At 35.9% G+C, this 25652-nt stretch overlaps 1 protein-coding gene across 1 annotated transcript in view; it reads right to left on the bottom strand.

Annotated features, from left to right (window-relative positions):
- Positions 1–24813, bottom strand: part of LOC107153258 (mitochondrial intermediate peptidase) — a 138650-nt gene extending 113837 nt beyond the window's left edge. Inside the window, exons 1-7 of the mRNA XM_048801243.1 lie at positions 24469–24813; positions 21680–21853; positions 18871–18959; positions 17230–17316; positions 12015–12078; positions 5624–5806; positions 4695–4851 (exon numbers count right to left, since the gene is read on the bottom strand). Of these exons, the coding sequence (XP_048657200.1) occupies positions 4695–4851; positions 5624–5806; positions 12015–12078; positions 17230–17316; positions 18871–18959; positions 21680–21853; positions 24469–24657 (943 nt within the window). The 5' untranslated portion in view covers positions 24658–24813. The remainder of the gene's footprint in view (positions 1–4694; positions 4852–5623; positions 5807–12014; positions 12079–17229; positions 17317–18870; positions 18960–21679; positions 21854–24468) is intronic.
- Between the last annotated feature and the right edge of the window lie 839 nt (positions 24814–25652).

Below are 25652 nucleotides of genomic sequence, written 5' to 3'. Positions count from 1 at the left end.
TTCAGTTTCATTTTGTTGCATATGGATTTCCAGTTTTCCCAGCACCATTTGTTGAAGATGCTATCCTTCCTCCATTGCATGCTTTTAGCCCCTTTATCAAATATAAGATAGTTGTAGTTTTGTGGATTGGTTTCTGTGTCCTCTATTCTGTACCATTGGTCCACCTGCCTGTTTTGGTACCAGTACCATGCTGTTTTTGTTACTATTGCTCTGTAGTATAGTTTGAAGTCTGGTATCGCTATACCGCCTGATTCACACTTCCTGCTTAGCATTGTTTTTGCTATTCTGGGTCTTTTATTTTTCCATATGAATTTCATGATGCTTTCTCTATTTCTACAAGAAATGAGGACAACCACTCCATTCACAATATCTTCAAAAAAAATAAAATACTTGGGAATCAACCTAACAAAAGAGGTGAAAGACTTATAGAATGAAAACTACAGAACCCTAAAGAGAGAAATAGAAGAAGATCTTAGAAGATGGAAAAAAATATACCCTGTTCATGGATAGGCAGAACTAACATCATCAAAATGGTGATATTACCAAAAGTTCTCTATAGGTTTAATGCAATGCCAATCAAAATCCCGAGAGAGAGAATTTTGTTAATATTTATTTTTTAGTTTTCAGTGGACACAATATCTTCATTTATGTGATGCTGAGGATCGAACCAAGTGCCCCGCGCATGCCAGGCGAGCGTGCTTCCGCTTGAGCCACATCCCCAGCCCCTACTTTTTATTTCTTGACAACCATATTTTGCTACATTTACCCACTTAATTTTTCTGGTCACAATAATCTGCCTCAAAAATCTATCTAGAGCTGGGTGTGGGGATACACGCCTATAAACTTAGCAACTCAAGAGGCTGAGGCAAAATTCAAAGTTTGATGCCAAGCTAAACAACTTAGCAAGACCCTAAACAATTTTTCAAGACCCTGTCTCAAAATCAAAACTAAAAAGGGCTGGAGACGTAGCTCAGTGTAAACCACCCCTGAATTCAATCTCTGCTACAAAAAAAAAAAGGATCTGTAAAATTGTCATATTAAAAGGACTAAATTTGAAACTCCTAAAAATAAATGCCTCACTCGCTGCAGTTATTTCCTAATTCACCCATCACATGAATGTCCATCTTACCCTCATTTACCCCTTTCTCTGCCATCCTTATACCTGTGAAGACTCCCATCTCTTCCCTGTGCACCTCCTTCATGAGATCTCAACTGCCACCTAAGCATCTGACAAACTTACTGACTCCATAAAGTCCTATGGCACTGTTTTGTCTATACTAATCATTTGGCAGTAAAGCTCTGCCAACCTGTACTATTAATATCTACTTTTACATGTATAAACCTGGGCTCATTATTAACCAATTATAAGTCCCCTCAAGGATACAGGTCACAGCCTATCTATGTAACTGTATTCATAGAGTCTCACTCCAAAATACCACCACCACACCAACCACTCAGTGAACAAGGTGATTTGTCAGCATTGATATATGGCTGAGGTTGCTGCAGTTCCGGTGAGCTCCAATCCATAGCACTTGAGCTAATGACAGTCCCTAGTCCTCTCTTCCTACTTGATCTTCCCACAGCATTACAGTCAACTCACTCCCTTCTTCTTAAGACTTTCTTTTTCATGGCCTCCAGGAGCACATGCTCTATTTGCTTTCCTTCCTTCTCACTAATATACTCCCTTGGCACAAAAATTCATATAAAGATTCAAATGTACATTTCTAGCTCAGAACACTCTCAACTCCATGTTTGAATATCTAACTTCCTACTCAGCTTTGCCACTTGAATGCCAACTTCCATCTCAAATTTAACTTAAACCAAAACAAGGTTTTGGCCTTCCTATCTCAGTTAATAGTAACTCACTCTCTTTCCATTTGCTTAAGTCAAAACCTTTGGCTCTCACGTCAAAATACTCTATAGCCGGGAACTAGAATTATATTAAGTGAAATAAGCCAAACTCAGAAGGTCAGGTGTCCTTACATTTTCTCTTATATGTGGAAGCGAAAGAGGAAAAAGGAAAAGAAGTGAGGTGGGGGTAACTCATGAAGATCAAAGGGAGATCAGAAGAGGGAAAGGACCATGGGGTAGAAAGAGGGAAAGAGGGGTAAGTGCTAGGGAGTGATACTGTCCATATTATATTGTTATATTGTGTGCATGTATGAATATGTAACAATAAATTCCACAATTATATACAACCATAATGCACCAAAAAAAAAATTGGAAAGAAGGAAAAAAATACTCTATATCTAACTCTGACCCCATCTTTACCAGCTGCACTGCTACCAATCTGATCAAGATGCATCATTTCTTATGATTATTGCAAAATCGTTTCCAAATGTCATTCCGTCACTCCCACCCCACTGCAGTCTTTCTTGACATCAGCAGCACATGACTTATCACTAGATATGTCAGATCATTTCACTTCTCACCCAATGCCTGCAATGTCTTTTCATTTCACTTAAGTCAAGGCCCCACTTCATGCAGACCTCCCTGCCAAGACCTTTGTTTTCACCTCTTTCCATTCTCCCCTTCCTCCACTCCATTTTGCCCTTTGTACTTTTCCTCAAACATGTCAGTCATTTTGTCTCAAAAGTTTGGTACTTGCTCATGCTTCTGCTCAGAACCTTCTCTCTAGATGGCAACAGAATCTTTCTTGCACACCTTTTGGGTCTACACTCACACATCATATTCTCAGCAAGCCCTTCCAGATAACAATTGTATGTGAAACTGTAATGCTGCCCCCCACACACACTCGACCCACTTACTGAGTTCTTAACTGTCTTCCCTTCTAAGAATGCCAATTTCCTATACTGTTTTCTACACTGACCCATTTCCAGTGCCTAGAATGATATCTGACATATAGTAGGCACTAAGTGAAAACTTCTTGAGTCAATGAATGAAAACAGAGCACTGGCTTTCAAGAAGCCTATGGAGGTAACTTTATAGAATACGTGTTTAGGTTCTAGCTCTGCCATGTTTTAGCAAAATATCCTAAACTTATATTTTTTATCTGTGGATAGGATGCCTACTTCACAAAACCTTAGAAAAATTAAATGTGATAATGTCAGAGTAAGCTCTGAATAATAGTCCAATAGTATATTTTATATTTATATAAAAATAAAAATTAGTATTATAATCAAAGTGATAATAACAGTGACTACAGGAATAACACAAAATTTAAAATATACACATATAATGCATGATGTACACGTGAGCCTATTTAGGAGCTAAATTATATGAAACAAATTTTAACTGCTTGGCTGGTGGTATAACTCAATGGCAGATTAATTGCCTAGCATGGGCAAGGTCCTAAGCTCCATCCTCAGCCCTGAAAAAAAAAAAAAATTGTATGCACATAAAGGTTTCAAGGACAAAAGAGCTCAAGGAAAGTAAAAAAGTTTAACAGGCTTCATGAAAGAGGTGGATTGGATGCTGAGCACTGAAAAACAAAGTATGAGCAAAGGCACCCACACCCAAATGAGTGTGACATGCCTATGGCCTCACAAAAAGCCTTAAACAGGTCAAGGGAAAATAGAAATAGATATGTATGAAAGAGTGGAAAACAAAATTGGATAGGTTTAAAAGAATTTAGGGAACACATGAACATGATTAAGAAAGAAGGGATAAACATGGAAGGAAGAAAAATAGCATAGAATTATGGATTCGATCTTCCCCCTGAAGAGTTTGCTTTCGATGCCTCCACCCAGGAATGGCATATCCATCCAGATGCAATATCTCCTCCTCCCTTTCAACCTGCACCAAGTCTTATAACTTTGACCTCCAAAATTCATCTTGAATCTAAACAGCTGCACCATTTCACCCACCTAATCCTGATTCACTGCCTAAATCACAGCTGAGATTTAAAAAATGTCTTTGAAAAGACATTATATATATATTATGGTCACTGTATAACATTTTCTCTTAAACATGATGAATCATAAAGGATTCAACATAGCACGAGGCAAGTTTATTGTAAACTCAAGGATAGAGGCTATCCCTTAACCCCACCTAGCATAAACCTTCCCATGCAGTACTATTCTCTATGAAAGGTAGATTTGTGGGACTATGTGTTTTTATATTTATATTTAACTTTGACCTTAGTAAAAATATTAATCGTCCATCCTCTCACCCTAATTCTAACTAATTTGATTATGTCAAATATAGAAATTAATTGAGTTAGAATGAAAAGAATGTAAACTATCATCAAATGAAACTTTGGATTTGATTTACTCCCATTTCATGCATGAAATAAATAACCTTAGCTGAAAAGAATATATACCAAATTATTAGCTCTATTTAAAGATCATTCTCATCAAAAGATGTCAAAAATCTCAATAAACGGTTCTCTGAGTGTATTCAAAACAAAACACTCATTTATAGCTGTTTAAAATCAGAAGTTTGGGACTGAGGAGATAGCTCAGTGGTAGGTACCTGCTTAGCATATGTGAGTACTGAGCTATATCATTCATATATATATATATATATATATATATATATATATATATATATATACATATATATACATATATATATATATATATATATATATCTCAGAAGTNTATATATATATGTATATATATATATATATATATACATATATATACATATATATATATATATATATATATCTCAGAAGTTCATTTTCATTTAAAACCCCATTTTGTCCTTAAAAGGTGGATAAATAGGCTTACCTGGCTTTTGAGCTATTGTTCCTTGGAGAGCCCTGTGGGAAAATGTAGAATAGCCTACTAACTTTGCCAGGAGGTCTCTGTTGCTTAGCAATTCTTCTAAATATTTCAATTGACTGGCATTGGGATAAAGAAAAATCCTATAAGCAGCTTCTCGAACCTATATTTAAAAAGTGCAAGATATAAAAATCCACAACATAAAGTCCTATGCAACAATAACATAGTCCCAATCTCACCACTTTATCTATAATCATCACTTTCAAAATTAAATACTGATTTATACAAGGTGAATAAAGCTTTCAGAGCAATAAAATAGTATGGGTCACAACAGAATACTTGACTGGAGCTATAGCTAGGGTCTGGTGGGACAAACTTTGACTCAGTGCTATTTCTCTATACATCTTTAATCAGGTAAAGACTTCATGTATTAAAAATCTCAGCAGTCTATAAAGTCAGTCATTGTTGTTTCTTATCATCTTCTAAAATAAAGGAATTTTTTAAGCCAGGCATGGTGGTGCACACCTGTAACCCCAGCAGCTCAAAAGGCTGAGGCAGGAGGATCGTGAGTTCAAAGCCAGCCTCAGCAACTTACTAGGCCTTAAGCAATTCAGTGAGACCCTGTCTCTGAATAAAATTTAAAAAAGTGCTGGGGATGTGGCTCAGTAGTTAAGTTCCCCTGAATTCAATCTCTGGTACCACCCCCCCCCCAAAAAAAAAGAAGAAGGAAATTTTTTATGAGACATGAAAAATTAAATCATTTTCATTATTCAAAGCATTTACGGAATTAATGATCCCATTAGTTAAAAGTTCAAAACTTAGTAACATAAAGAATTTTAATTTATCACCAAATTTTTGGTTAAAACAGCAGCAACATACATTGTTTAGTATGTCTAGATGGGACCTAAACAATAAAGAGAATGAAAAATACATACCAAGTCATTTGGTGCTTCCGCATGCAGACCATCGACTACCACAAGATCCCCATCACGTACAAAGTTATGGCGAATGTGATCTGGTAAGAGATGCTTCTCAATCTTGTTGGGAAAGTTGGTTCCCATGAGAAATTTACTACTCAAATCCAAAATTTTAACATTAAGGTCCACTGCTCTTTTACGCTACATGTGGGAGGAATAAAAGTTATTTAAGGGTATTTTAAATTAATATTTCACAATTAATTTAATAGACAATATATAAAGGTAGGAAATCAACATATATCTAGCTGATAAAGAACATTTAATATCTTGATGTTGATTCAATGTTTATAGCAGCACAATTCACAATAACTAGAATGTGGAACCAACCTCGATGCTCTTCAATAGATGAATGGATTTTAAAAATGTGGTATTTATACACAATGGAATATTACTCAGCACTAAAAAATAACAAGATCATGGCATTTGCAGGCAAATGGATGGCATTAGAGCAGATTATGCTAAGTGAAGTTAGCCAATCCCTAAAAAACAAATGCCGAATGTCTTCTCTGATATAAGGGGGGAGACTCAAAATGGGATAGGGAGGAAGAGCATGAGAAGAACACCACCACTAAATAGTGAAGAGAGGTGGGAGGGAAAAAGAGGGAGAAGGGGAGTTGCACGGAAGATGGAAGGAGAACCTCATTGTTATACAGAATACATATATGATATTGTGATGAGAAAAAGAAAAAAAAAGTGTGTCACATTAGATTGGATACAGAGAAAGGATGGGAGAGGAGGGGAGGAGTAGGGAGGATAGGAAGGGCAGCAGAATAGAATAGACAATATGATTGATGTATGTACATTCCATGTATGTATTATATGTCAAAATACATTCTGCTGTCATGTATGACTAAAAAAAAATAAAAATAAATTTTATGGTTAAAAAAAATAGGATCAGTATAGTCAGAGTACTTCTACTTTCCTTGGCAACACTTTGACCTCATTAACACCAATGTATTACAACATGAAATAAAAATATCATGCAATTGATTTATGACAATGTTTCTGGACACCGAATATTTGAGTTGAGAGGCATAAGTAAGAAAACATTCTTGTTATGTCTGAATGCATTAAAATATGTCCTGCAGATGTTTTTGTACATACAAACAAATTTAAAGAGTAAAATCATCAATTAAAAAAATATATCTTGATGTTGATTAATTATTTAAGATCTCAATAAAAAATTTTCTTTGATTTTATAATGTTTGTATATTTTAAGAGTTTTACAACTTCTAGAGTTCTATTTTATGTCTAATGCAATTATGTTACCAATCCTTGAAATTAATAATGTGAAAAATACAGAATCCTCCTCTGTCCCCCCACCCCACCCAAAAAAAAGCCTTCCTTAAGTGAGCCAGAGAATAGAGTGCTGGTTAATATCTGTTCAACGGGGGCACTTACAAAGTATTTTTAGACTAAGAAAAACTAATATTTAAAGGGCAGAATTAGAAAATATATTTACTCTTAAAAGATTAAAATAAAGGGCAGAGGGAAAGGGAAGTAATAGAGTATTTCACAGAAGAGTAGAGAACACACACAAGAGGAAAGCCCACTTTAAAAGTTCTGATTTGGGGGTTGGGGCTGTAGCTCACTTGGCAGAGCACTTGCCTAGCACAAGTGAGGCACTGGTTTAGAATAAAATAAAATAAAATAAAACCATTCTGTCCATCTACAAAAAATTTTAAAAAAATAAAAGTTCTGATTTTGCATACTCTTGGGCTGCTGTAGAACAATAGAAATAAAGCCATTAGACTGAGGCCTCACACAGCCGGGCAGCGTCCTCTACTCTGTGCAAATGCACCCAGCACATGGCACATGGTCCCTGTACCTGCCAGGCCCTCAGACTGTCAGTGGTGAGGATGTGGATGGTACCAACAGAACCATAGAAGTTTTATCTTGCAGCCACAGCTTTATGAAACACAATCTCCTGAGGAAATGTGCATTATTGAAGGAGTTGCCACAAATGTTTTCAGATGAAAGATAAACTACAGTTCACATAATTAGTCAGGTCCACTAGAGGACAAGGTATGGAGTTCCAGTTATTTGTAACTAGAGAACCAGATGGGCTTCTAAACTAGGCTCATGAGGGGGCTTCAGGTCCATTATCTGCAAATATTTCTAGGAAGGGGGCAATAGCTATTAATAGATTCTAAAATCTATTAATCTTCTAATAGCTATTAATAGATTCTAAGGTAAATACTTTATACCTTCAAAAGTGATTAAGCAGTACTAATTGTTTAAAAAGTTAAATACTTAAGATGCAGATGTATGTTTGATAAAAAGCTGAAAAAATTAACTCTGTAATAATAACCCAAAGTTTTCAATATAGAAAATTCAAAACTTTGTGAGAAACATAAGTTTTCAGAGATCCAATGGCTTTTTGGCTCAGATTTCTTTGCCTGTTTTTGTTTCTGGTATGGCCATGTATCACCACCTAATGGTAACTAGTAGAATAACTAAAAAGACAAACGATGTCTAGAAACTACATTGTAGTTCAAAAATTTTCCCCAAAGCTTTCACTATAAAAATACTAAAATGTGATAAAATTAATAATTTCAAATATTTGTATCACCTAGTAAAAGGAAAAATAAACACTGAGTTCATGTTCTGATTTCAACAATCTGCTAGACATACCATTTCTTTGTTCTGTGGCAATTAAATACGCAATACTTTGAAATCTCTAAAAATTCTATGAACTTGTTATTAAATAACTGTAAAAAATACACTTACATTCACTTTACTATATTCATGAGGTCTTAAAATAAAATTTAAACAAAACTGTCAGGTTCAGAGGTGAACATCTAAAGTCTTAGCTACTTGGGAGGCTAAAGCAGGAGGATCACTTGAGCCCAGGAGTGGGAGGGCAGCCTAGGTAACACAATGAGATCCCCATCTCAAAGAAAGAAAGAAAAAAAAAGTCTGTAAAGAATATAGGCCTTACACCCTACCTGCCTACATTTACCACCCAGTTAATCCCTATCAGGGGATTAATGCACTGATTAGGTTAAGACTCATAACCCAGTCATGTCATCTCTAAACTTTCTTGCATTGACTCAAATGTGAGCTTTTGGGGTACACCTCACATCTAAACCACAACACCTGACATACATAAGACCCCAGTTCAATCCTCAAATTACAAAACAAAACCTAAGAACCTAGAGTATGAATCTGCAGCTAAGGGGGTAGATCTTTCCAAATGTACATATTTTGAAATTAAAAACAACTGTCAAGAGGTTAGCCCAAGAATGTTAACAATAGCCCCAAACTTAAAATAATCCAAGTGTTCAGTAGGAGAATGAATAAACACATTATGGCACACTCCTACAATGACATACTACTCCAAGTAATAAATAATGAACTATTGAAACCCATCAGTACAAGAAGCCAGACACAAAACACCACATTATCCCATTTACATGAAGGTAAAGAACAGGTAAAATTAGTATATAGTATTAAAAATCAGAGTAGTTGTTGCCTGGATTTTCTGAATGTGGGGTACAGGGAGGTGAGGATAAGGGGTTTGGATAGAAGACACTGAAAGGGAACCAAGTCCTTTGAACCATGAACCAAAGGGCAATGTCCTAGGTTTGTCTTGACTGGGGTATTCGTTACATGGGAGGGTGGATTTATCTTAATTTATTCCGTTATATATATTACATTTATGAATTTTACTGTATATAATTAAATAAATCATTCAGTGAAAAATAAATTTTGTAAAATTTTCATATAATCAGTAAAAATTTCAAAAATAAAGTTTCAGATTCAAAAAAAAAAAAGAATATAGGCCTTTATATTTGTAGATTATGTTGGTGGGTTTACTTCATGCTCTCTCTTCTAAAACATGTAACGTGTTCCTTATACCCTATCCTTGTGGGGTACCTTTGAGAACAAACATGGAAGTTGTAACAAAATTTAGCAGATTTATTTTTCTTACATCTCTAATGCTGATGGGTTCCCCAGGGAATTAGTTACTAGGAAAGAGTAATATACCATAAGGACACATGTTAGATAAAGCAGCAATGTTTATATTGCTCAAACAGAACACATATGATTTGTCAACAAGTTACAGAAAGCATTTTTATAAAGATTATATAAAATATTATAATTATCCATAAAGATCTCTACTAGTGATATTCCTTTTGAAGATATCAAATTCAATTAGTGTTAGCTAGCATTATAATGATTCATGACTCAGTGATTTGATATTTCACTAAGTCTAAAATTGTTACACATTAAAAATCATGATGTATGCTCTCAGTCTTTGATAAGCCTTAGAGATAAGTGATGCAATAGTAACAACTTCAATAAAAGGCAGATAAATGCCTATATGCAATAAGGATACATGCCATATGAGTGAAGCAAGTAAAATGAGTTAAGATGAATACAAAATTCCACCTGGGGAACTGATACACAGACCATATGTCCTGAAGATGAATGTCCAGGGGATTTTAGCCAGGCAAACCTGGCAAGGAGGAGGACATACCCCACACCACACAAACACACAGACGGAAGACAGGTGTGATGAGCTGCAATGGAGCACTAAACAAAGGAAAGCACTGAGAGGTTCTTGGTGGGAGAATCTAACAAATTGATGCTTTAAGAAAAAGATTCTTAATGTTCAGATGTAGATTAGACAGAGCAACAGCATGCCTACAGGAGTCTGTATGACTTTACATAATAGCCTCCCACAAACTCTAGGTTCACCAGTTTTTTATCAATAAAACGGAAATAATGGTACCATTCTCAAAGTTATCAGGAAGATATGATGTGAAACATATGCTTTAATATAGCAAAGCTCAGGTGATATAAATTATAATGACAATTAGGAAGACAAAGCCTTTGTAGGCCAGTGCAATTATCTAGTCAAGGTAATTTGACTTGGTTACTAATTAAGATATGAGAGTACTAGAACGGGAAAAAATGCAAACTGCCTCTGAAACTTTCTTCCAAGTGAGTCAGAGAATATGGTATATATCACTAGTATAGAAAAGTACTAATAAATAACTGGTCTGGAGAGGGGCAAAGGTGTTTACTTTATGAATTTATAGAACCCATTGACCTGTGACCTCATGGGAAAGCACATCCCAGCTCAGGGTCAGACCAAGAGTCAGGTGCAAAGTCCTTGAAGCTACATAAAAACACCAGACATGTGTGTGGACCCACTAACATTCAAACCCAGTGCCTATCAAAATGACAGAATTTATTGTATATTATATACAATCATCCCTCAGCATCCACAAGGGAAGGTTCCAAGATACTCCCCTTTCCTCCACCGATACCGAAGTCCACAGATGCTCAAGACCGTTATATAAAATGGTATTATTGTATTTGCATAGAACTTATGTATATTTTTCCATTTACTTTAAACCATCTCTGTCACCTAATACAATGTAAATGCCATGTTAAGTAGTTACACACTGAATTTTTGGGGGGGGAGGCTAGTGACAAAAAAAGTCTATACATGTCAGTATAGATGAAATTATTTTTCTGAATATTTCCCATCTGTAGTTAGTTAAATCCAGATGTGGAACCCATGAATATGGAGGGCTAGTGGTATATCCTCAAGACTGCCATTTACTTTCAAAGACATCCTGATAAACTAATCTGTTCTTAAGTAAATGGTTTAATTATACTATATTTATTTGGAAAAACATTGTTACCTTTAAAGAAAAAAAATGCAGCACTCAGTTTCTTAGGATGTCATATTCTAGAAAGAGCAGTGGCCAGGAAGAGAAGTCCTGGGAACTAAGGATAAGAACTTGAACAAATCACTTTGTCCTGTTTCCACATCTGTAAAACAAGAGGTCTGGACAATGTATCAAGCCCTTCATCCCAGTGTAAACACTGTGACCTACACTTACTGCTGCCAGAACAAAAGTGTGTGGATCTGTCAAAAACATGGGCAATGTGAATAAAGGCACTTAAGGAAATCTCCTGTACTTTCGACTGTCAATGATTTAGCCTATTTGCTTGCTGATCTTTTCTGATACTGCGCATCTTACCCTAATTCCATGACATCTCAAGCATCCCAACTGTCTCAAGCCATTTTTAATTGTGATAGCCCAGCTTCCAGAGAGCACTACATTCAAACACAGCCTATGGGAGAATTCCATAACAATGACCTGAGCATTTTTAAAAATATTTATTTATTTATGTGGTGCTGAGGATCGAACCCAGAGCCTCACTCGTGCAAAGCAAGCACTCTACCATTGAGCCACAACCCCAGCCCCGCTGACCTGAGCGTTTCTGTAATATAAATATTCAAGCACTAAATAAGCACTCTGAAACAAAGATGTCAACTATAAATGCTAGTAAAACAAGAGGTATCAAATACAGAGGAAAGATTTACCTTTTCTTCATCTAGATGGATCCCGCTGATTTCAAAATCAAACATAAATAGTTCAGCCACTCGCCTAATATAAAAGAGTCAAGGTTATAATCATTAATAAAATTTATTAGCAAAAATCAGTGGGTTTTTTGTTGTTATTGTCATCGTTGAATCAACCCTTTTAAAACCTATTGCCAAAAGTTGTTTCAACACACATACAAGCACACACATAATTTATCTGTTTTAAACAAGGAGCTTAATATCTCAGAAGTCAGAAAAAACATCTAGCTGACTGATAAGTATCATTAGCTTGTCATGTAAGAGCTTATTCCCTTATTCAGTGCAAACCTGTTAAAGTCACCATCATAATTACTTATTTATTTCAACTTCATCCAAATCCCCAAAATTAAAAACATAAAACAGTTTATACTTGGATGATTTTTCAAAGGCCCTTCGCATGAGATTTTCGGTTTTTCTTCCAAATAGTAGCAGCTACTTTGAATGTTCAATTCTTTGATGCTATGCCGGAAGCCAAGTTTCTTGGCTGAGGAAAACTGTTTTCTTTCTTTCTAATCCTGCTTTTTGTTTGGAACTGATTTCAATTGTAATGCCTATTTCTGTCAACAATATATTTTTTAATGCTTTTTTTCTGGAGATAGGCCAGCTAAATATTTGATATACTCTTTTGGCTGCCTCAAAAGAGATATATTTATCTTCCTGATTAATGTGTCTGAGATATTTTAAATAATCAGAATTAAAGTTCCTCTGAAATTCTGAAAACTAATAATGTAGTCACTTATATTCTTTCTTAAATAATGTAAGAGTGCTTCACTCAAGCCCACCTTCCTCTCTCTTTCTAAACAGTCCACCTAAGAACCTAGCCCTCTCTAAGTAATTTTCTGTTGGTTTTTTCTAGGACAATATAACCTGAATTTATTAACTTTAAGCAACAATAATTTAAGATACAAGAGTCCCATATTATAGAAATTCAAGACTATACAATAAATTTTCTGTTTTAATAAGAGAGAAGAAAGATATCAGGGCTGATAAACTGGTAATGGGAATTGATCAGATAAATTTACTCTATTATACATTACTTTATTATAGAAATGTATGAGAAATTATGTACTAAAAGCATTAATCCCGCCAATGATAACCACTATTAAAACTCTTGTACTTCCATCCAATCTGCTTTCTTTTGGAACTGGGGATCAAACCCAAGGCTTTGCAAATAAAAGGCAAGCACTTTGCTGCTAAGCCATATCCTTGCCTCAATCTACTTTCAATATGCTATATTATTTATTTAGAATAATTGAGACCCATACACACACACACACACACACACACGCGCGCGCGCGCGCGTGTGCGCGTGTTTGTATTTGTCTTTTTCTTGTAAAATTATATCACAAAGAATGAAATTATGTCATTTGCAGGAAAATGAACAGAACTTGAGAGGGTCAAGCAAAATAAGCCAGACTTAGAGAGTCAAGGGTCATATGTTTTCTCTCATATGTGGAAGCTAGAGGAGAAAATAAAGAAAAAAGGGGGTGGGATCTCATGAAAATATAAAGAATGTCAGGAGACTAGAGGAAGGAGATAAGGGGGAGGTAGCAGGTTAGGGAAACAGGAGATCCTGGGGAATTAAAATTAACAAAATTATGTTATGTGCATGAATGGACACGTCACAGTGAATCCCACTATTATGTATAATTTTAATGTATTAATAAAAAACTTTAAAAACACATCACAAACATGAATAGATCTCCCTATATTAAACATTCTTCAAAAAGATGACTTTAAAAATTTGTGTTTTGTTCTATGGACTAAAAATAGTTCCCATTTTTCCCACTCCTGCTAAGTACGTGTCTTTAGCCTTGTTTGTTTCCTTAGGATAAATTCCAAGAAATTAAACTGATCAAAAAATACACACATTGACATATATTACCATATTGTCCTTCCTAAAGACTTATCAGTTTACATTTAACTAGAGAGGGAACCCTTGTACCTCAACCCATTAACATCACTATTCTTATTCTGTTTCAACTTTGTTGACTGATGGGCTTTTTGCTTTATTCTGCCTTTCTTCAATGATGGCAGATCCCATTTTTTGGATGCCATGTACTGAACACAGCACTTACGTGAATTATTTCGTTTAAACTTCATTGTAATCTTATGACATGCTTTTTTATTCCTGTCCAAGGAAGGATAAAACTAAGGCTTAGAGAACTACTGAGTCAATACCCGACTCTGACAGTCTAATCCCACAGCTACATCTCCATGCTCTAGACATTTTTTACCATGTGTTGCTATCCCTTATTTTGTGAAATGAAAGTCTAAAAAGAATTTTTTGCTCATTTTTCTATAAGACGGCTGGCTTTCTTGCTTTTTATCACCAAGTAATTTGTAAGGTCTCAACATAATTAAATGCAATTAACCCTTTGTCATGTAAGTAACATTTGTCTCATTGTGTATTTTAACTTTAAATGCAGTTCTGCCACACCAAATCTGCAATTTTTATGTAATTAAATCCATCAGTCTTCTCTCTTCCATATCATACCAAGAAAGATCTTCCACATCCCAGGATTAACAATGCTTTTGTGATTTCTTCTAAAAATATTTAATCTTTAATCAATCTACTGTTCCTCCCCAAAATGCTTATTCATTTACTGAAAACCAAGTTTTTCACACTAATATGCAATGGCACCTCTATCATATACCAAATATAGTCTTACACGTGTCTGAAATTTTGCTTTTCATTGATCTAATAGACTATTGACTTGCTTATGTATAATGCTCTTCTAAGTAATTTTTTTTACCTATGCTTTCATATTTATTCTCTAAGACTTCAAAATAATTTAAGTAACAAAAACAATGAAGTCTCTTTTAGATATAGAAACAAGAGCACTAAACTTACAGGTCAGTAGAGAACAATATTAAACTTTCTTCCTTCTTATCTAAGAACATTTCTCCCAGTTGTTTCTCATACTGGGGAACAAGGAGGGGTCCATGCACAAGCACCCATGCCAGGTTCAGGTTCTGCACAGACCTTGGGAGTTAATTCCAAAGTAAATTATAGCTTTTGTTGCTATTGTGGCTGGGGTTTTCCCTCCATTATATTGTCTGGAAAGTGAGTTTTCTATGTTTTTTGCATACAGACTATGTGGTTTTGGAAAGTCCCAAGTTAAACAGGTTTCTTTGTGGTTGGGTTCTCAGAGACTCTAAAGTATTAAAATTCTCCAATGGGGAAACAAATGTCAGATTCTCAAACTTATGGACCAAGAAAACCCTTCTAAGAAAAGTTCTGAATATCTGATAGAATTAATATTTCATGGAATGGATCTAGTAAGATAATGAACTACTCAATTCGAATAATTTTTTCTATACATTAACTTATCATGACAAGATACTTTATTAAATCAATAAATCTCTGTTTTAGCCATTATACTTATACTTTACAATACATAAAAACTAGGATGTAGTTCTTTCTGGTTGCCAGCTAACACATCTGATTGATGTGCAAGTGTCATGATATTTCATTAATTATTACTTCAAATTCTAGCCTTCTCCCACTTTCAAAGCTTTTCCTTTTTATACTGATATTCCATGTAGCTTATTCTTCCCAATGTATTTGTCATTTTGTTATTTGAAAGTTCCTATCAGCATTTTTTAGTAACATCTAGAAATATAGAATATATCCTATAAGTAAAAGTCCTTTGCATGTAAGACGGTCTGATAGTCTGCAATTAAACTGATTGACACCTCAGTAAAAATCAGATTGAAGGGGCTGGGGCTGGGGCTCAGTGGTAGAATGCCTGCCTAGCATGTGTGAGGCACTGGGTTCAATTCTCAGCACTACATATAAATAAATGAATAAAATAAAGGTCCATCAACATCTAAAAAATATTTTTTTAAAAAAATCAGATTGAATAATCTTATTTTTAATATTCTTCATTGTTACTTTATAAAGTATAAATCTGGCACCATTAATAGGTATTCAACTTTTACTTGTTTTACTAATGAAGGCAAATATAATGCTGAAGCCTAAAATTATAATGAAACCAAATATTCTGACAACACAGCTAACTTTACTAGTATATGGAGCTACCAGGATCAATGAAGTAAAACAAGGTCAGGGTACCGGCATACCTGCCAGTCAGATGAAAATAAGCCACCAAACGCTGAGCTCATTTTGCTACTCATACTGCATAGTACTCACACTCTGCACGGAGTAGCAAGATTCCATTACCAACTGGTCCCTGTGGAATAGGGCTTCAGCTGGGAATCATAGCCACATATAGAGAGACAAGAAGAAAGAAGCAGGAGAAAGAAAAATTTGGAGCCAAAGGAAATAAGTGTCCCATTAAAAAAAAAAAAAAAAAAAAAAGATAAGCAGATCCAAATAAGGTGAAAAACAAAAATCTGTACATTATGATCCAAATATGAGCAAATAAATGACAAACCATATTATACTTATTTTATAAACAAATGTGACCAAAAAACTGAGATATCCAAGGTCATATATCAAATATTCTTATGTATTGACTTAGAAATTTGACTTTTTGATTCATATTTATTAATCTGTATTCTTTTTTTTTTTTTGATGATTGAACCCAGTGGCACACTACCACTGAGCTATATCCTCTTTTTTCTATTGAGACAGGATCTCACTAAGCTGCCCACAGTGGCTTCAAACTTGTGATCCTCCTGCCTCAGCCTCCCTAGTAGCTGAGATTACAGGCAGATGCCATGCATCTAGCTAATAAAGTAATTTAATGAACCAAAAAGCAAATCATTTCAAAGATATTGATATCCACAGTAAATAAATCAATTTGCTAATATCTTCCAATGGTATCAATTATGGAACTTTAAGCATAAAGGTAAGCATAATTATCAAATGTTTATAGTTCATTCATTCATTGGTGAAATACCTACTACATGTTGCCTCAGTGAACCAAATTTAGTGAGGTAAAATGATGATAAATAAACAAATGGATAAGATGCTGATGGAAATTACTAGGGCATTGAAGAAAAATAAAGCAAGATAAGAGAATGGGGCCTGACCTGGTGGGAAGAGGATCTATCATTTGAGTAGAGTCTTACAAAAACTGCAGGAGTCATGGAGATATATGGGGAGGAACATTGCAGGGAGCTATGTGTGCAGAGGATACTCCAAAGGGGAAAACTCTCAGCTTTACCACTAGAGTCACAGTCATAACAAATACAAAGGAATGAGTACCTGGTTTCTACATCAAGGGAATCCACAAGCTTTTTATCAGATAGTAATTTCTGCAAACTCTGATATAATTCCACATTTGTGTTCAACCTAGAAAAAATTAAAAATGAAAAAAAAATCACTGATTTTCTTAAATCTTATTTTTTACTCTCTATATAAAAAAAGAAACCATATGAGATTGTAACATATCCATTCCCAGAGGTTAAAAGTTGGGGGTAGATTTAGTCCCCCCCCCTTTCCTTTATTTGGACCAGGAATAGCCTTATTAGTAACAGAACTATATAGTATAGAAGCAGGCAGTCTGTTAGGTAAAATGTCAAAGGTATTCACTGTCCTACAATATAAAAGAGTAAGTTCAAATCCATAGTCAGTAGTTAGGCCCAAAAAGCATAGAAAAGAAGCAAGGAGAGAAATACCCATGCCTATCTCTTTTTTAATAAGAGGAAAGGAGTAAGGATTGGCAGGAGGCTTAATGGACAGGTTTTCCAGTCCTGAACTCAGCACTCTGAACCTAAACTTCCTGTATTCACCTGGGTGGGAGTGGCAGACCTATACTGGAAAGGAAAGCATAGGACCTAAGCTTTACTGCCACATCCAGATGCAGATCAGTCCCTACTACTGGTATGTGACCTTGGGCAAATTATTTAGATCTTAGGTTATTGTAAGGATTAAGTGAGATCATGTGTGTACCTAAGTACACTACTCATACTAATAAACCACTGCCCATGTAGCCAGCCTGCTCTTAGCCAAAGCTCAGGAGGAAAGAGTCTACCATCCAACTTTCATCTCAATGGAGAAAGTACCCCAACCCCCAATTTTTGCTTTATGAAACAGTCTTAACAATGTTGCCTGGGCCCTGTTTTCCTGTCCTAAGTAAATTCATGTCAGGCAAGCTTAGCTTTATACACATCTGACATGGTATCTTGCACCTAAGTGCTTTGGAATATAGCACTGTCCACATTTAAGTTATTTTAACAAGCACTTTAGAGTGCTCATAAATGGCTTAAAAACATTTCAATTTACCTCAAAATCACTTTTTAAAAACTCACTTCATCATAGCCTCAGCTTTCAGCCTGCCTCAGCCCTCCCACAAAGTTTTATAGTCCCCTTAAGGCCCTCCTAATCCCAATTCAACAGGACTGCAAGGGCACTGTGTATATGTAATTTTGGCTTCTCACCCTATGGCCCCTAGCCATTTATGCAACAGCAATTTAATCATGTGATAATCTAGGAACTCCAATTTGCCACTAAGATACTAAAATGCCCTTATTTAACATAAACAATAATGATGATGAAAGTTACTGGGTGTTTGCTATGTACCTGACACCTTATAAGCACTTACATTTATCTTATCCAATCCTCACAGCAAGCCTAAAAGGAAGGATTGACTTCATTATCCCATTTACAGAAAAGGAAAGGAACTGAGGGGAGATAAGTAACTAGCCAAAGTCACTGGCTGGGAGGTGAACCTGCTCCCAGAGCCCTCCCTTTCTCCAACCTTCTGGACAGTTGCCCAGTGGTCACATACTCACACATCACTTCCCACCCCGTAGAACCCAGACAAGCACTATGCACAAAATTGCCTGAAGCGCAAATCCATGAAACCCTATCTCCCAGCACTGGAGTGGAGAAGACAGCACATACTTTTCTACCATGGTGCCAATACTTCTACAGGTTTCTTCCGCAGCCTCTCTGAATGCTGGCTCAGGGTGTGCAATTTTCACAAAATCAGCCTAATAAAGGAAAAAAGACAAAACCAAAAGCGAATGTGACAGATCCCTGGCTCCAAGATCTGAGAGTGAAAATGAAAACCTGTTTCAAAATGTGCCATTTGGCTCAACCTGTGCATTTCCATTACTGAATTTTCCCTCAACTAGAATGGCAAAGCAGCTTCTTTCTAGACATTTATTAATTCTGTTATTCCTTGGAACCAAGTTTGTTTCATTCCAAAGAAAATATTTCCATGAACTTGATTTTAGTGAAGTTTTTCTCTCAAATGAACACCAAACAAATTCTTCCTAATCCTATAGTTCAAAAGAACAGACCCTGGTTTCAAATATGCTAAAACTTTGTAACTAAAACTGTTTGCAATATGGTTCTCATGTGTTAACCTGGCCCCAGAGAATAACTGAGAGGTGCTTTTTAAAATATTCAACACATAGTATAATCTTAAAACCAACAACCACATTCTAGTCTTTGTGCAGAAAACAAAGACACATTCTCTTTATAGCTCTTTTAGTAAAATATGAATTCCTGACCCCATTTAATATGGCATGCAATGACAACTGCTGCTATATGTTAATCACTAGAGTTAAAATGAGCACAAATTTTTTTAAAAAAATGAAATTATGTAAAACTAGATTTGAGTTTTCATGATAACTACAGTCATTGCAATAGAAAATGAAATGCAGGGAAACTACAAAATATTACATACTTTCTTTATTCTCCAAAATGACAAGCATGGCTCTAACATGAAATAAAATCACCACAAAGTAAAATTTCCTAATTTTATTATCAAATAACTTTTAATGCAGAAACATTTAAATCCATAGTTTGATACATCTTTTGTAACAACAGGGAACAATAAAATAATATTTTATACTAAAGCACTTGAAAAATAAGCTATGTAAAATTTACAACATATTTTATAAATTAAAAATCTACATGTTGCAGAAGTTACAATATTAAAAATCAAAACTCTAGCACACATTTTAAAAGTCTATTTATAACGGTGTTGAGGAAAAGAATTCTATTACATAAAAACTGTTTTAAAAAAAGAATAACAAAATGACCATTTGCTGAGAATTTATAAAACTATTGCCTTACTACAATGATATTGATCATATAAGTAGTAACATCTTAAAAATTTAAAAAGGAAAAACAGTCTTTGAATTATTTGACTAAGATTTATGCATATAAATCATGTTCTAGATTTTAAAAGTTTTTAAAATGAGGTACTATTATACATTACAAATATTTTTTTTTAAATTCAAGACAGGACAAGATATAGGGCAGAAATTTCAAAATCTTTTAGTAAAAAGCAAAAACAAAAATGTAGAGTAAAATTCTAGAACACGGCTTAATTAAGATGGAGACTATGACAAAAAATAAACAGTGAATTCCAGGATTCTGACTACCAAAGCCAACCTTTGACGATATATATAAGTAAAATCTATAACATACATTTTCCTTTTCAGATTTCAATGAAACAATTAGATGGATAAGGCTCCTCTGGCAGTGCATCTCCACAGCTTCTCCAGCATCAAAGAAACATGTCCTATGCATGTACCCGAGGGAGATGAAGAAAACCCAGGATAACTGAACTGAGAACTGACTACTCAGAGCCCCAAATTTCATTCCTGAGGAAGATCCTTTAAAATATGATAATTTATCAATTTTCTTAAAACTATGACTATTATAGTGGTGTATAATCATCTGAAATGTGTTACTGCTCAATTCAAATGTAGAGGAGGAAAGAAATTTTCTAAAAAAGAAAAATAACCAAAAAATGAGGAAGTATGCTGAGTGAAAGAAGATAGTCTCAAAAGGTATACTGGGTTCCATTTACATGCCATTCTAGAAATGGGATGGAGAACAGATTAGGGGTTGCCATCGGTAAGGATGAGGGGTGGGTGGAGATATGCTGAGAGGTAAAGCTATCCAGGTAAAGCTATCACCTGGGCCTACTGTCTACCTAGTAAGATCTAAAAACAAGGAAACACCAGAATATAAGCTCCATTTAGCCAGAGATTGTGTCTGTTGTGTTCATAACTGTATTCACAGTATAGTATTCAGCTCAGCATTGAGTGAATGTGAGGAAAGAGGTATATAGTTAAATATCACATAGACTGAATCATGAATGATCATAAATTTAGATTATGTGTACCACTAATCACCTTCACTAAGCAAGATCTGACGTTTTGGGGCTGAGAGAAAATCACACTTTTCTCAGCACTGGGTTTCTCAGTTGATGAAAAGATCTAGTTGTAATTCTATTTCAATTTTAAAATGTAATTAAAAATAATTGGTTTGACATCAGAAAAGGCAATACTGAAAGGTTTATAAAAAATTTTTATTCCTCTTATGAAAAAGGGGACTTATGTTATAAATGTACAAAAAAAGATTCCATTAGAATTTTGATACAAGCTTTCATGAATAAGGGACCTTTGTTAAAAAAAAAAATCTTTGCTGTATTAGTAATCATTCTTTTATTACATATTACATGAATATTTTATTACATATGTATATTAGTTATAAATATCACCTTTCCTATATATTTTCCCCATTCCCATTGTCATACTTCAACATAACTTATACCCAACAGAGGTCAAATAATTTCAGGCATTTTTAAGCTCAGTCTAATATTAATCTTAAAAAAACAAAGGACAAACTTTATTTAAATGTTAATCATTTGAAAAAGAGATAGTCTCAAGTCTTAGACAAAGTGTCTTACCAAGTCAGCCACTCTACACAAAGCATCAGAGAGCTCGTCAAAGATGAGCACGGTCTGGGGCCCAGGGGGGGTAGAACATGCGCGCTCCACCAGCAACTCTGTCTTTCTCAAGGCTTCTTCTTGTGCAATATAAAACCCCTCTGGTGCACTGAGCTCAGGAACTCCAAAAAGACCCTTAAATCCAAACAATAAGTATAGTTTAAACCAAAGTTATGATTGGTTTTTATTAACTAAAAATACATTTTTCATGAAGGGAATCCTGGTTTTCATTGGTATATCATGATACCTGTCACTGTGGCTATCACATCACATTACCTGTGTCACTCCACAAAGATTAGACTGAAGATGTTAAGTATTTAACTTTTCTTCAATTTTCATAAAAAACAAAAATAGAATGATATGGGTTCAATTCAGTTCTGTCACCACTGTAGCTTCAAATCAGGACAATTAAACAAAATAATACTTGTAAACAATACTATAACAGTGCCTGGCACACTGAAAGCACTTACCTGATGTTAGTGATAATCATTATTAGCTTGTAACTTTGACCAAGTTATTTCTTATCCTAGACTTCAATGTCTTCATCAGGTACAATGAGGATGACAGTACCTATTCTCACAATAGGCATATGGATGCTGAATTACAAAGTATATGTAAAGTATTTATGATCATGCCTAGCATAGAGTAAGGTCTCAGTACAGAATATCAATTATTCTACAATTATAAAATAGGGAGGATGAATTAATTATAAAGCACGTAAATATTCAGAAAAACTTAATGAACACATTAAACTAAATCACAAACTAAAACTGGCAGCAAAATTTATACTTTCCAAAGACATTTCAGTATTTTAAAAAGACAAAAATCACTAATCTATTGGGAACGACCACTCTCTTATACCAGTTCAAACATTCTAGTTAACACTCTCAGGAAGGGAGGGGAAAAAAACAGTTAGTATGCATCAATTACATGTCATGAAGTGTGCCATGTACTTTATGTCTCTCATCTAAATCACATAATCCTAGAGCAGGAAGTATGACTATCCTTTTAGATACCCAAATATGTTTTAGGTTAGCAAAAACATGCTGAGACCACTCATTAATGGTGGGAAAGCCAGAACTTGTACCTGTTCTTTACATCTGCAAAGTCCACATTTTTTCCAATTTACTGCAATTTATATATCTGAAAGTCTTCTCTTCTGAGAAGATGAGCTCCTAGAGACAGGAACTCTGACCTTCATTTTTTTAATGAGATGCCCAATAGCATGTCTAACACATAGGGGAACTCAGTGAAGGAAACAAGCAAATGGAGCAGATGCTTAACTTTATAGATTAATATCATGGAGATTTTTTGGAAACACCAACTGTAAAAGTTACAAGTCTGATAAAGCCCACTGTCTGCACAAAAAGAGATGAATGAAGTTGTTAAACTCTCTTCAAGAATATGAAAAAAATTGAAGAAAACGAATAAAATACATTTGGAGGCAGAGTAGAATGGGAACAAAAAAAATTTAATTATTTACAGTGATCTAATTTGATTAAAGAATAAGCTTTCCTGCACAATCTTCCAGATTGCTCTCAAGAATTCTAAATCTTGGAATACCTGACAAGGTAATCATAAAAACTACACAAACTTTTTTTTGAGGCAAAAGAAAATATGTTATCAGTACATAACGCACAAAAGAAAAAAAGCTAAAACTAGCTATATATATTATCCATTCAAAACGAAGCTTATCATTCCATCTTTCTATTCAGTAATTATAGGTAGTTCTCCTCAAACCAACTAATACCAACATTATGTACCCATATGAAATATCATGCAAAAAGAATTTTAAAGTTAATGAAGGGGACAAGATAGAAACAAACATACAAGTAAGTTCACTGCAAACATATCCTAGATTCCTATTTATAAGGAAGGCAATAGTACAACGAAGAAATTTTGAAAGGCAAAAACAAAACTGATCCTTAATCTAAATGAACAAAATCTATACATGCAAAGTAAAACAGGAATCAAACAAGTCCTTTTCAAGCTTGACTTTCTTTGACTTTTCATTCGTTTATTGGTTTGTTCGTTCATTCATTTATTCATTCATTCAGGAGTACCTGCTGAATGTCAGACACCATGATAGGCAGAATGGAGACAGAAATAAGAACCAAAACCACCCAGTTTAATGACTTCCTAGGGTAAATCAATGTGATCAACTCTAACCACAGAACTCTAGAAATCAGGCTCGTCTCAAAGGAGTTCTGTGTTTTAAAAGAATATATATATATAAGAACACAGCTTTGAAATGATAAATGAATGGGTAATGGAAGTTAGGGGTCAATGGGATTACAATTTACGCGGCCGAAAACAAGTGTGACCCTGCAAAAAACGGCAACCTGATATCACCTGTGAACTTACAGGGCAAAGCCTCATAAGGCACTACTGTAGGTTAGAAGCAAAAACAAACTTTAGCAGGGGTGGGGCTGAGTATGGGGAGAGGGCGGGACCAGCAGACCAAATTCACTGCTACCGCCAGAACCAACTATTTTAAATTCATTGGTAACAGGCTGCTCACGCAGACGCAGCTCCAGGACCCCACAAGTTAGGGAGGGGCCACTAAAGACTGCCCCGCCAATCCTCCTTTAAATAGGACCCTCAAAGAGGTAGCAAGCAAGGTTACCAAGAGGGCAAAAGACACCCCACAGTGCAACGTTTTGCTATCCAGTTCCTCCAAGACCCAAATGACCTAGTCCGGAACGCTGCTGGTCGTGCGGACTTGGGGAGCCCCCTCCCACGCCGCTCACCCGGCGCTCCCTGAACAAGTCCAGGCGGCGGCCCTGCGGTTTGACATTGAATGCGGCGCCCACCGGGGACCAGCTGGTGCTGACCCTTCGAGCCTGAATCCCGGCTCCGAGACTGCCCCGAGCGGCTCGCCCCGGCCGCAGGGCCGCTAGTCCGGCTGCTAGGCTGCCCAGTCTTTGGGCACACAGCATCGTGCACTCTTAGTAACCTCTTCCCCCAGACCAGGGCCGTAGCTAGGGCGCCGCAGCTCCAGTGGGGAGCGCACTACTCCTCGTTTCCAAGGCAGCGGCCCAAGCCGCACCAAGCGACGCCCTAGCTTCCGGATCAGGGCGAAAGGCCTTCAGGACGTGAGTACGTCCTCGCAAGAGCGTCGCCCCGCTACCTTCTCCGCAGCCGCTGCGGTCGTGCGCCCCCGTGTGTCTGAAGTAAGGAACAGATAGGACTTATCCCGCCTTAGGTGACTTGAACCAGGCGGGAAGAATCTTTACAAATTTGAATTTTTCCAGGAGCAAGAAGGGAATACACAGGTCGCAGCAAGGTGAGTTCTTGATTACTTCTCCAGGATGACTCACTGCCAAAACCTGTGGAAGAATCCACAAGAGATAGCACGCAGTCGAATCAGTCTGGCCAATCTTGAATCCATTCTCACAGATGGTTTAAGACTACACGTGTTATTGTGTGCAATTGAGTGAATTAACTATTCGTGACTAATCTATTTTGACTCGTAAAATTATAATGAATTACAATATCAATTAGAATCTCCCAAAATTTCAAGCAACTATACAGAAAGGAAAAGAGGTGGGGCTGTGGGATGGAAGGCTATAGGAAATTCTGATCTTAGGAATTGAAATGGAAGAATGATGGTGCTAGTTTGGGAAAACATGAGAAACTCTTCAGACAGCCCTAGCCCCCTCTAAACGAATGGCAGTCACACTAGATTTGGATTCAGGGTCCAAGTTCTTGTCCAGGACCAAAGCTTAACCTTATTAAGCTTCTGTGTTCCCATCTGCAGAAAAGAACGTGTGTATTAGGTTCATTGTCTACTTTACAGGGGTAGGTAGGGAGGAAACGAAGGGGGTTTAACAGGGAAGTGTTTTTAACCTTGAGAAACTAATATGGATAGTGGTGGGGAATCAGTGGTTAGAAAGGGGGCTGTGAAAAGGAGGCCTGGCCTACCAAAAGGAGG

Source organism: Marmota marmota, unplaced genomic scaffold, assembly GCF_001458135.2.
Source record: "Marmota marmota marmota unplaced genomic scaffold, marMar, whole genome shotgun sequence".
In the NCBI taxonomy this organism is placed as follows: Eukaryota; Metazoa; Chordata; class Mammalia; order Rodentia; family Sciuridae; genus Marmota; species Marmota marmota.
This window is presented reverse-complemented; position numbering and strand designations above follow the sequence as displayed.